The sequence below is a fragment of the Phocoena sinus genome, chromosome 2 (genome assembly GCF_008692025.1).
Source record: "Phocoena sinus isolate mPhoSin1 chromosome 2, mPhoSin1.pri, whole genome shotgun sequence".
NCBI classification, from domain to species: domain Eukaryota; kingdom Metazoa; phylum Chordata; class Mammalia; order Artiodactyla; family Phocoenidae; genus Phocoena; species Phocoena sinus.
The window spans coordinates 146,286,804-146,299,519 of NC_045764.1; the positions used below are offsets into that span (position 1 = coordinate 146,286,804).

General features: G+C 41.8%; 1 protein-coding gene across 1 annotated transcript; it reads left to right on the forward strand.

The window, feature by feature from the left end:
• Window positions 1-6,056: 6,056 nt before the first annotated feature.
• On the forward strand, window positions 6,057-6,614 carry LOC116749668 (dynactin subunit 6-like). The gene has a single exon (XM_032624288.1). It carries the CDS (start codon window positions 6,057-6,059, stop codon window positions 6,612-6,614), a length of 558 nt encoding a protein of 185 aa, XP_032480179.1.
• Window positions 6,615-12,716: the final 6,102 nt, after the last annotated feature.

Consider the following 12,716-nt stretch of genomic DNA (forward strand, 5'->3'; position numbering starts at 1 on the left):
CACCAAAAAAGATACCCCACATCCAAAGACAAAGGAGAAGCCACAATGAGACAGCAGGAGGGGTGCAATCACAATAGAATCAAATCCCATAACTGCTGGATGGATGACTCACAAACTGGAGAACACTTATACCACAGAAGTCCACCCAATGGAACGAAGGGTATGAGCCCCATGTCAGGCTTCCAAGCCTGGGGGTCCGGCAATGGGAGGAGGAATTCCCAAAGAATCAGACTTTGAAGGCAAGGGGGATTTGACTACAGGACTTCGAAAGGACTGGGGGAAACAGACACTCCACTCTTGGAGGGCACACAAAAAGTAGTGTGTATATCAGGACTGAGCAGGAAGGAGCAGTGACCCCACAGGAGGCTGAACCAGACCTACCTCCTGAACCAGACCTACCTCCTAGAGTTGGAGGGTCTCCTGCAGAGGCAGAGGGTGGCTGTGGCTCATTGCATGGACAAGGACACTGGCAGCAGAAGTTCTGGGAAGTACTCCTTGGCTTGAGCCCTACGAGAGTCCGACATGAGCCCCACCAAAGAGCCTGTAGGCTCCAGTGCTGGATCGCCTCAGGACAAACAACCAACAGGGAGGGAACCCAGCCCAACCCATCAGCAGACAAGCAGATTAAAGTTTTACTGAGCACTGCTCACCAGAGCAACAGCCAGCTCTACCCACCACCATTCCCTCCCATCAGGAAGCTAGCACAAGCCTCTTACATAGACTCATCCACCAGAGGGCAGACAGCAGAAGCAAGAATTACAATCCTGCTGCATGTGGAGCAAAAAACACATTCAGAAAAAGACAGACAAAATGAAAAGGCAGAGGACTATGTACCAGATGAAGGAACAAGATAAAACCCCAGAAGAACAACTAAATGAAGTGGAGATAGGCAAGCTTCCAGAAAAAGAATTCAGAATAATGACAGTGAAGATGATCCAGGACCTCGGGAAAAGAATGGAGGCAAAGATTGAGAAGATGCAAGAAATGTTTAACAAACACCTAGAAGAATTAAAGAACAAATACCTAGAAGAATTAAAGAACAAACAAACAGAGATGGACATACAATAACTGAAATGAAAAATACATTGGAAGGAATCAACAGCAGAGTAACTGAGGCAGAAAGAACGGATAAGTGACCTGGAAGACAGAATGGTGAAATTCACAGCCATGGAACAGAATAAAGAAAAAAGAATGAAAAGAAATGAAGACAGCTTATGAGACCTCTGGGACAAAAGTAAATGCAACGACATTTGCATGATAGGGGTCCCAGAAGAACAAGAGAGAAAGGAACTGAGAAAATATTTGAAAAGATTATAGTTGAAAACTTCCCTAACATGGGAAAGGAAATAGCCACCCCAGTCCAGGAAGTGCAGAGAGTCCCAGGTAGAATAAACCCAAGGAGAAACATGCCGAGACACGTAGTAATCAAATTGACGAAAATTAAAGACAAAGAAAAATTATTAAAAGCAACAAGGGAAAAATGACAACATACAAGGGAACTCCCATAAGGTTAACAGCTGATTTCTCAGCAGAAACTCTACAAGCCAGAAGGGAGTGTGGCATGACATATTTAAAATGGTGAAAGGGAAGAACCTACAACCAAGATTACCCTACACAGCAAGGATCTCATTCAGATTCTATGGAGAAATCAAAAGCTTTACGACAAGCAAAAGCTAAGAGAATTCAGCACCACCAAACCAGCTCTACAACAAATGCTAAAGGAACTTCTCTATGTGGGAAACACAAGAGAAGAAAAGGACCTACAAAAACAACACAAAACAATTAAGAAAATGGTAATAGGAACATACATATCAATAATTACCTTAAATGTGAATGGATTAAATGCTCCAACCAAAAGACACAGGCTCACTGAATGGATACAAAAACAAGACCCATCTATATGCTGTTGACAAAAGACCCACTTCAGACGTAGGGACACATACAGACTGAAAGTGAGGGGATGGAGAAAGATTTTCCATGCAAATGGAAATCAAAAGAAAGCTGGAATAACAATACTCATATCAGATAAAACAGACTTTAAAATAAAGACTGTTACAAGAAACAAGAAAGGACACTACATAATGATCAAGGGATCAATCCAAGAAGAAGATACAACCATTGTAAATATATATGCACCCAACATAGGAGCACATAAGGCAAATGCTAACAGCTATAAAAGAAGAAATTGACAGTAATACAGTAATAGTGGGGGATTTTAACACCTCACTTACACCAATGGACAGATCATCCAGACAGAAAATTAATAAGGAAACACAAGCTTTAAATAACACAATAGACCAGAGAGATTGAATTGATATTTATAGGACATTCCATACAAAAACAGCAGATTACACTTTCTTCTCAAGTGCACATGGAATATTCTCCAGGATAGATCACATCTTGGGTCACAAATCAACCCTGGGTAAATTTAGGAAAACTGAAATCATATCAAGCATCTTTTTCAACCACAGTGCTATGAGATTAGAAAAAAATTACATGGGAAAAAATCGTAAAAAACACAAACACATGGAGGCTGAACAATACGTTACTAAATAACCAAGACATCAATGAAGAAATCAAAGAGGAAATCAATAACTAGTGGGAAGCAACCGCATAGCACAGGGAGATCAGCTCGGTGCTTTGTGACCACCTAGAGGGGTGGGATAGGGAAGGTGGGAAGGAGACACAAGAGGGAGGGGATATACATATACATATAGATTATTCACTTTGTTATACAGCAGAAACTAACACAACAATGTAAAGCAATTATACTCCATTAAAAAAACAAACAACCCAATCAAAAAATGGGAAGAAGATCTAAACAGACATTTCTCCAAAGAAGACATACAGATGGCCAAGAAGCACATGAAAAGCTGCTCAACATCACTAATCATTAGAGAAATGCAAATCAAAACTACAATGAGGTATCACCTCACACCAGTTAGAATGGCCATCATCAAAAAAATCTAGAAACAATAAATGCTGGAGAGGGTGTGGAGAAAAGAGAACACTCTTGCACTGCTGGTGGGAATGTGAATTGGTTCAGCCACTATGGAGAACAGCATGGAGGTTCCTTAAAAAACTACAAATAGAACTACCATATGACCCAGCAATCCCACTACTGGGCATATACCCTGAGAAAACCAAAATTCAAAAAGAGTCATGTACTAAAATGTTCATTGCAGCTCTATTTACAATAGCCCGGAGATGGAAACAACCTAAGTGCCCATCATTGGATAAATGGATAAAGAAGATGTGGCACATATATACAGTGGAATATCACTCAGCCATAAAAAGAAACGAAATTGAGCTATTTGTAATGAGGGGGATAGACCTAGAGTCTGTCATATAGAGTGAAGTAAGTCAGAAAGAGAAAGACAAATACAGTATGCTAACACATATATACGGAATTTAAGAAAAAAAAATGTCATGAAGAACCTAGGGGTAAGACAGGAATAAAGACACAGACCTACTGGAGAATGGACTTGAGGATATGGGGAGGGGGAAGGGTGAGCTGTGACAAAGCGAGAGAGAGGCATGGACATATATACACTACCAAACGTAAGGTAGATAGCTAGTGGGAAGCAGCCGCATGGCACAGGGATATCAGCTCGGTGCTTTGTGACCACCTGGAGGGGTGGGATAGGGAGGGTGGGAGGGAGGGAGACGCAAGAGGGAAGAGATATGGGAACATATGTATATGTATAACTGATTCACTTTGTTATAAAGCAGAAACTAACACACCATTGTAAAGCAATTATACCCCAATAAAGATGTTAAAAAAAAACACAAAACTACAATGAGGTATCACCTCACACCAGTTAGAAAGGGCATCATCAGAAAATCTACAAACAGCAAATGCTGGACAGGGTGTGGAGAAAAGGGAACCCGCTTGCACTGTTGGTGGGAATGTAAATTGATACAGCCACTATGCAGAACAGTATGGAGGTTCCTTAAAAAACTAAAAATAGAATTATCATATGACCCAGCAATTCGACTACTGGGCATATACCTAGAGAAAGCCATAATTCAGAAAGACACATGCACCCCAATGTTCATTGCAGCACTATTTACCATAGTCAGGTCATGGAAGCAACCTAAATGCCCATCCACAGAAGAAAGGATAAAGAAGATGTGGTACATATATACAATGGAGGGCTTCCCTGGTGGCGCAGTGGTTGACAGTCCACCTGCCGATGCAGGGGACATGGGTTCGTGTCCCAGTCTGGGAAGATACCTCATGCTGCGGAGCAGTTAGGCCCGTGAGCCATGGCCGCTGAGCCTGAGTGTCCAGAGCCTGTGCTCCGCAATGGGAGAGGCCACAACGGTGAAAGGCCCGCGTACCGCAAAAAAAAAAGAAAAAGAAAAGAAAAAGAAAAAAAAGTAAAAGGAGCATACACCATGATCAAGTGGGATTTATCCCAGGGATGTAAGGATTCTTCAATATATGCAAATCAATAAATGTGATACACCATATTAACAAACTGAAGAATAAAAACCATATGATCATCTCAATAGATGCAGAAAAAGCATTTGACAAAATTCACCACCCTTTATGATAAAAACTCTCCAGAAAGTAGGCACAGAGGGAACCTACCTCAACATAATAAAGGCCATATATGACAAACCCATAGCAAACATCATTCTCAATGGTGAAAAACTGAAAGCATTTCCTCTAAGATCAGGAACAAGACAAGGATGTCCACTCTCGCCACTATTATTCCACGTAGTTTTGGAAGTCCTAGCCATGGCAATCAGAGAAGAAAAAGAATTAAAAGGAATACAAATTGGAAAAGAAGAAGTAAAACTGTCATTGTTTGAGATGACATGGCACTATACATAGATAATCCTAAAGATGCCACCAGAAAACTAGTAGAGTTAATTAATGAATGTGGTAAAGTTGCAGGACACAAGATTAATGCACAGAAATCTCTTGCATTCCTATACTAACAATGAAAGCTCAGAAAGAGAAATTAAGGAAACAATCCCATTCACCATTGCAAAAAAAGAATAAAATACCTAGGAATAAACCTACATAAGGAGGTAAAAGACCTGTCCTCAGAAAAGTATAAGACACTGATGAAAGAAATCAAAGATGACACAAACAGATGGGGAGATATAACATGTTCTTGGATTGGAAGAATCAATATTGTGAAAATAACTACACTACCCAAAGCAATCTACAGATTCAGTGCAATCCCTGTCAAATTACCAACTGCATTTTTTACAGAAGTAGAACAAAACATCTTAAAATTTGTATGGAGACACAAAAGACCCCAAATAGCCAAAGCAGTCTTGAGGGAAAAAAATGGAGCTGGAGAAATCAGACTCCCTGACTTCAGACTTTATTACAAAGCTACAGTAATCAAGACAATATGGTGCTGGAGAAATATAGAAATATAGATCGATAGAACAGGATAGAAAGCCCAGAGATAAACCCACACACCTATGGTCAACTAATCTATGACAAAGGAGGCAAAGATATACAACGGAGAAAAGACAGTCTCTTCAATAAGTCGTGCTGGGAAAACTGGACAGCTACATGTAAAAGAATGAAATTTGAACACTCCCTAACACCATGCACAAAAATAAACTCAAAATGGATTAAAGACTGTAAAGCCAGACACTATAAAACTCTTAGAGGGAAACATAGAAAGAACACCCTGGCATAAAGCACAGCAAGATCTTTTTTGACCCACCTCCTAGAGTAACTGAAATTAAAACAAAAATAAACAAATGGGACCTAATGAGATTTAAAAGCTTTTGCACAGCCAAGGAAACTATAAACAACATGAAAAGACAACCCTCAGAATGGGAGAAAATATCTGCAAACGAATCAACGGACAAAGGATTAATCTCCAAAATACATAAACAGCTCATGCAGCTCAATATTACAAAAAACAAACAACCCAATCCAAAAATGGGCAGAAGACCTAAAGAGACATTTTTCCAAAGAAGACATACAGATGGCCAAGAGGCACATGAAAAGCTGCTCAACATCACTAATTATTACAAAAATGAAATCAAAACTACAATGAGGAGACAGGGCCCGAACCATGTCGGAAAAGACTCAAAAAAGTGTGAAGATTGCACCTGGAGCAGTTGTGTGTGTACAGAGTGAAATCAGGGGTGATGTAACTATAGGACCCAGGACAGTGATCCACCCTAAAGCACAAATCATTGCGGAAGCCGGGCCCATAGTGATTGGCGAAGGTAACGTAATAGAAGAACAGGCACTCATCATAAATTCTCACTCTGTTGCAGCAGATTCAGAGCCCAAACCTATGATCATTGGCACAAATAATGTGTTTGAAGTTGGTTGTTATTTCCAAGCCATGAAAATAGGAGATAATAATATTATTGAATCAATTGCATATGTAGGCAGAAACGTAATACTGACAAGTGGTTGCATCATTGGGGCCTGTTGCAACCTGAACACATTTGAAGTCATCCCTGAGAACACAGTGATTTATGGTGCAGGCTGCCTTCATCGGGTACAGACTGAGCGGCCACAGCCCCAGACACTACAACTGGATTTCCTGTTGAAAATCTTGCCAAACTACTGTCACCTAAAGAAGACTATGAAAGGAAGCTCAACTCCAGTTAAGAACTGAGAACAATATAGGTCATCAAGATAACATTTGTCTTTGACCACTGTCTTCTGAAAAATCCACAGTGTTTATGCACTCTTAGCAGTGCGCAGAATAATACGTGATGACTTTATCTTGTAAAATTCAGTTAGAGAGGAAAATAATGGGTTTTCATTGTAACTGTCCTCTATAATTTATATAAAGTGCATTATTTTCTGATGTCCTTGCCCCATTTCTGATAATTTACAGATTTTTCTTCTGTGTTGTTTTGTTATGTAAAATGTTGGCCATGAAATTTAGTTATATAAAAGACTCCCGGGGGGACCTTGAAGATGGCGGAAGAGTAAGACGCGGAGATCGCCTTCCTCCCCACGGATACACCAGAAATACATCCACACGTGGAACAACTCCTACAGAACTCCTACTGAAGGCTGGCAGAAGACCTCAGACCTCCCAAAAGGCAAGAAACTCCCCACGTAACTGGGTAGGGCAAAAGAAAAAACAGAGACAAAAGAATAAGGACGGCACCTGCACCAGTGGGAGGGAGCTGTGAAGGAGGAAAAGTTTCCACACACTAGGAAGCCCCTCCGCGGGCGGAGACTGCGGGAGGCAGAGGGGGGAGTTTCGGGACCGCGGAGTAGTGCACAGCGACGGGTGCGGAGGGCAAAGCGGGGAGATTCCTGCACAGACTATCGGTGCCGACCGGCACTCACCAGCCCGAGTGGCTTGTCTGCTCACCCGCCGGGGCGGGCGGGGCTGCGAGCTGAGGCTCGGGTTTTGGTTTTGGACGGAGCTCAGGGAGAGGACTGGGGTTGGCGGCTTGAACATAGCCTGAAGGGGTTAGTGCACCACGACTAGCCGGGAGGGAGTTCGGGGAAAAGCCTGCACCGGCCGAAGAGGCAAGAGACTTTTTCTTCCCTCTTTGTCTCTTGGTGCGCGAGGAGAGGGGTTTAGGAGCGCTGCTTAAAGGAACTCCAGAGACGGGCGCGAGCCGCGGCTAAAAGCGCGAACCCCAGAGACGGGCGCGAGCCGCGGCTGAGGGCGCGAGCCCCCGAGACGGGCGCGAGCCGCGGCTGAAAGCGCAAACCCCAGAGACGGGCGCGAGCCGCGGCTGAGGGCGCGAGCCCCCGAGACGGGCGCGAGCCGCGGCTGAAAGCGCAAACCCCAGAGACGGGCGCGAGCCGCGGCTAAAACTGCGGACCCCAGAGACGGGCGGGAGACGCTAAGGCTGCTGCTGCCGCCACCAAGGGGCCTGTGTGCGAGCACAGGTCACTCTCCACACCCCTCTTCCGCGGAGCCTGTGCAGCCCGCCACTGCCAGGTTCCCGGGATCCAGGGACAACTTCCCCGGGAGTACGCACGGCGGGTCTCAGGCTGGTGCAACATCACGCCGGCCTCTGCCGTAACGTCACGCTGCCTCTGCAGCCGCAGGCCCGCCCCGCACGTAGTGCCCCTCCTACCCCCATCCCCCAACCCCCGGCCTGAGTGAGCCGGAGGCCCCGAATCAGCGGCTCCTTTAACCCCGTCCTGTCTGAGCAAAAAACAGACGCCCTCCAGCGACCTACACGCAGAGGCAGGGCCAAATCCAAAGCTGAGCTCCTGTGAGCTGTGAGAACAAAGAAGAGAAAGGGAAATCTCTCCCAGCAGCCACAGAAGCAGCGGATTAAAGCTCCACAATCAACTTGATATACCCTGCATCTGTGGAATACCTGAATAGACAAGGAATGATCCCAAATTGAAGAGGTGGAATTTAGGAGCGAGATCTATGATTTTTTTCCCTTTTCCTCTTTTTGTGAATGTGTACGTGTATGCTTCTGTGTGAGATTCTGTCTGTATACTCTTGCTTCCACCATTTGTCCTAGGGCTCTATCCGTCCATGACTTTTTTTTAAAAATTCTTTTTCTTAATAATTAAGTTTAATTGTAATAACTTTATTATACTTTACCTTCGTTCTTTCTTTCTTTCCTTCCTTCCTTCCCTCCTTTAGACAACGAATCACCCCAAATTGAGGAGGTGGTCTCAGGGAGCAGGATTTATGATTTTTCCCCCTATACCTCTTTTTGTGAAGGTGTATGTGTATGCTTCTGTGTAAGATTTTTTCTGTATAGCTTTGCTTCCAACATTTGTCCTAAGGTTCTATCCGTCCCTTTTTTTTTTTTTCTAAATATTTTTTAATTCAATAACTATATTATACTTTATTTTATTTTTACTGTATCATCTTTCTTTCTGTCTTTTTTCCTTCTTTCCCTCCTTCCTTCCTTCCTCCCTCCCTCCCTCCCTCCCTCCTTTCTTTCCTTCTTTGCTTCTTTCTTCCTTCCTTCCTTTCCTCCTTTTCTTCTTTCTTTACTCATACTTCTACTAATTCTCCCTACTTTTTCTCCCTTTTATTCTGAGCTGTGTGGATGAAAGGCTCTTGGTGCTCCAGCCAGGAGTCAGGGCTCTGCCTCTGAGGTAGGAGAGCCAACTTCAGGACACTGGTCAACAAGAGACCTCCCAGCTCCACATAATATTAAACGGTGGAAATATCCCAGAGACCTCCATCTTAACACCAGCACCCAGCTTCACTCAACGACCAGCAAGCCACAGTGCTGGACAACCTATGCCAAACAACTAGCAAAACAGGAACACAACCCCACCCATTAGCAGAGAGGCTGCCTAAAATCATAATAAGGCCACAGACACCCCAAAACACACCACCAGACGTGAACCTGCCCACTAGAGAGACAAGATCCAGCCTCATCCAGCACAACACAGGCACTAGTCCCCTCCACCAGGAAGCCTACACAACCCACTGAAACAACCTTAGCCACTGGAGACAGACATCAAAAACAACGGGAACTACGAAAGTGCAGCCTGCAAAAAGGAGACCCCAAACACAGTAAGATAAGCAAAATGAGAAGACAGAAAAACACACAGCAGATGAAGGAGCAAGATAAAAACCCACCAGACCTAACAAATGAAGAGGAAATAGGCAATCTACCTGAAAAAGAATTCAGAATAATGATAGTAAGGATGATCCGAAATCTTGGAAGTAGAATGGACAAAATGCAAGAAACAGTTAACAAGGACCTACAAGAACTAAAGATGAAACAAGCAACGATGAACAATGCAATAAATGAAATTAAAATCACTCTAGATAGGATCAATAGCAGAATAACTGAGGCAGAAGAACGGATAAGTGACCTGGAAGATAAAGTAGTGGAAATAACTACTGCAGAGCAGAATAAAGAAAAAAGAATGAAAAGAACTGAGGACAGTCTCAGAGACCTCTGGGACAACATGAAACGCACCAACATTCGAATTATAGGGGTTCCAGAAGAAGAAGAAAGAAAGAAAGGGACTGAGAAAATATTTGAAGAGATTATAGTTGAAAACTTCCCTAATATGGGAAAGGAAATAGTTAATCAAGTCCAGGAAGCACAGAGGGTCCCATACAGGATAAATACAAGGAGAAACACGCCAAGACACATATTAATCAAACTGTCAAAAATTAAATACAAAGAAAGCATATTAAAAGCAGCAAGGGAAAAACAACAAATAACACACAGGGAATCCCCATAAGGTTAACAGCTGATCTCTCAGCAGAAACCCTACAAGCCAGAAGGGAGTGGCAGGACATACTGAAAGTGATGAAGGAGAATAGCCTGCAACCAAGACTACTCTACCCAGCAAGGATCTCATTCACATTTGATGGAGAAATTAAAACCTTTACAGACAAGCAAAAGCTGAGAGAGTTCAGCACCACCAAAGCAGCTCTACAACAAATGCTAAAGGAACTTCTCTAGACACGAAACACAAGAGAAGGAAATGACCTATAGTAGCGAACCCAAAACAATATATAAAATGGAAATAGGAACATACATATCGATAATTACCTTAAATGTAAATGGACTAAATGCTCCCACCAAAAGACACAGATTGGCTGAATGGATACAAAAACAAGACCCTTATATATGCTGTCTACAAGAGACCCACTTCAGAACTAGAGACACATACAGACTGAAAGTAAGGGGATGGAAAAAGATATTCCATGCAAATGGAAACCAAAAGAAAGCTGGAGTAGCAATTCTCATATCAGACAAAATAGACTTTAAAATAAGGACTATTAAAAGGGACAAAGAAGGACACTACATAATGATCAAGGGATCGATCCAAGAAGAAGATATAACAATTGTAAATATTTATGCACCCAACATAGGAGCACCTCAATACATAAGGCAAATACTAACAACCATAAAAGGGGAGATCAACAGTAACACATTCATAGTAGGGGACTTTAACACCCCACTTTCACCCATGGACAGATCATCCAAAATGAAAATAAATAAGGAAACACAAGCTTTAAATGATACATTAAACAAGATGGACTTAATTGATATCTATAGGACACTCCATCCAAAAACAACAGAATACACATTTTTCTCAAGTGCTCATGGAACATTCTCCAGGATAGATCATATCTTGGGTCACAAATCAAGCCTTGGTAAATTTAAGAAAACTGAAATTGTATCAAGTATCTTTTCCGACCACAACGCCATGAGACTAGATATCAATTACAGGAAAAGATCTGTAAAAAATACAAACACATGGAGGCTAAACAATACACTACTTAATAATGAAGTGATCACTGAAGAAATCAAAGAGGAAATAAAAAAATACCTAGAAACAAATGACAATGGAGACACAACGACCCAAAACCTATGGGATGCAGCAAAAGCAGTTCTAAGGGGGAAGTTTATAGCAATACAAGCCCACCTTAAGAAGCAGGAAACATCTCGAATAAACAACCTAACCTTGCACCTCAAGCAATTAGAGAAAGAAGAACAAAAAAACCCCAAAGCTAGCAGAAGGAAAGAAATCATAAAAATCAGATCAGAAATAAATGAAAAAGAAATGAAGGAAACAATAGCAAAGATCAATAAAACTAAAAGCTGGTTCTTTGAGAAAATAAACAAAATAGATAAACCACTAGCCAGACTCATCAAGAAAAAAAGGGAGAAGACTCAAATCAATAGAATTAGAAATGAAAAAGGAGAAGTAACAACTGACACTGCAGAAATAAAAAAAATCATGAGAGATTACTACAAGCAACTCTATGCCAATAAAATGGACAATCTGGAAGAAATGGACAAATTCTTAGAAATGCACAACCTGCCAAGACTGAATCAGGAAGAAATAGAAAATATGAACAGACCAATCACAAGCACTGAAATTGAAACTGTGATTAAAACCCTTCCAACAAACAAAAGCCCAGGACCAGATGGCTTCACAGGTGAATTCTATCAAACGTTTAGAGAAGAGCTAACACCTATCCTTCTCAAACTCTTCCAAAATATAGCAGAGGGAGGAACACTCCCAAATTCCTTCTACGAAGCCACCATCACCTTGATACCAAAACCAGACAAGGATGTCACAAAGAAAGAAAACTACAGGCCAATATCACTGATGAACATAGATGCAAAAATCCTCAACAAAATACTAGCAAACAGAATCCAAAAGCACATTAAAAGGATCATACACCATGATCAAGTGGGGTTTATTCCAGGAATGCAAGGATTCTTCAATATACGCAAATCTATCAATGTGATAAACCATATTAACAAATTGAAGGAGAAAAACCATATGATCATCTCAATAGATGCAGAGAAAGCTTTCGACAAAATTCAACACCCATTTATGATAAAAACCCTCCAGAAAGTAGGCATAGAGGGAACTTTCCTAAACATAATAAAAGCCATATATGACAAGCCCACAGCAAACATCATCCTCAATGGTGAAAAACTGAAAGCATTTCCACTAAGATCAGGAACAAGACAAGGTTGCCCACTCTCACCACTCTTATTCAACATAGTTTTGGAAGTTTTAGCCACAGCAGTCAGAGAAGAAAAGGAAATAAAAGGAATCCAAATCGGAAAAGAAGAAGTAAAGCTGTCACTGTTTGCAGATGACATGATACTATACATAGAGAATCCTAAAGATGCTACCAGAAAACTACTAGAGCTAATCAATGAATTTGGTAAAGTAGCAGGATACAAAATTAATGCACAGAAATCTCAGGCATTCCTATATACTAATGATGAAAAATCTGAAAGTGAAATCAAGAAAACACTCCCATTTACCATTGCAA

What these genes read in the sequence shown, in the direction of transcription:
- LOC116749668 (XM_032624288.1), top strand. Translation starts at nt 6,057, where the DNA reads ATGTCGGAAAAGACTCAAAAAAGTGTGAAGATTGCACCTGGAGCAGTT.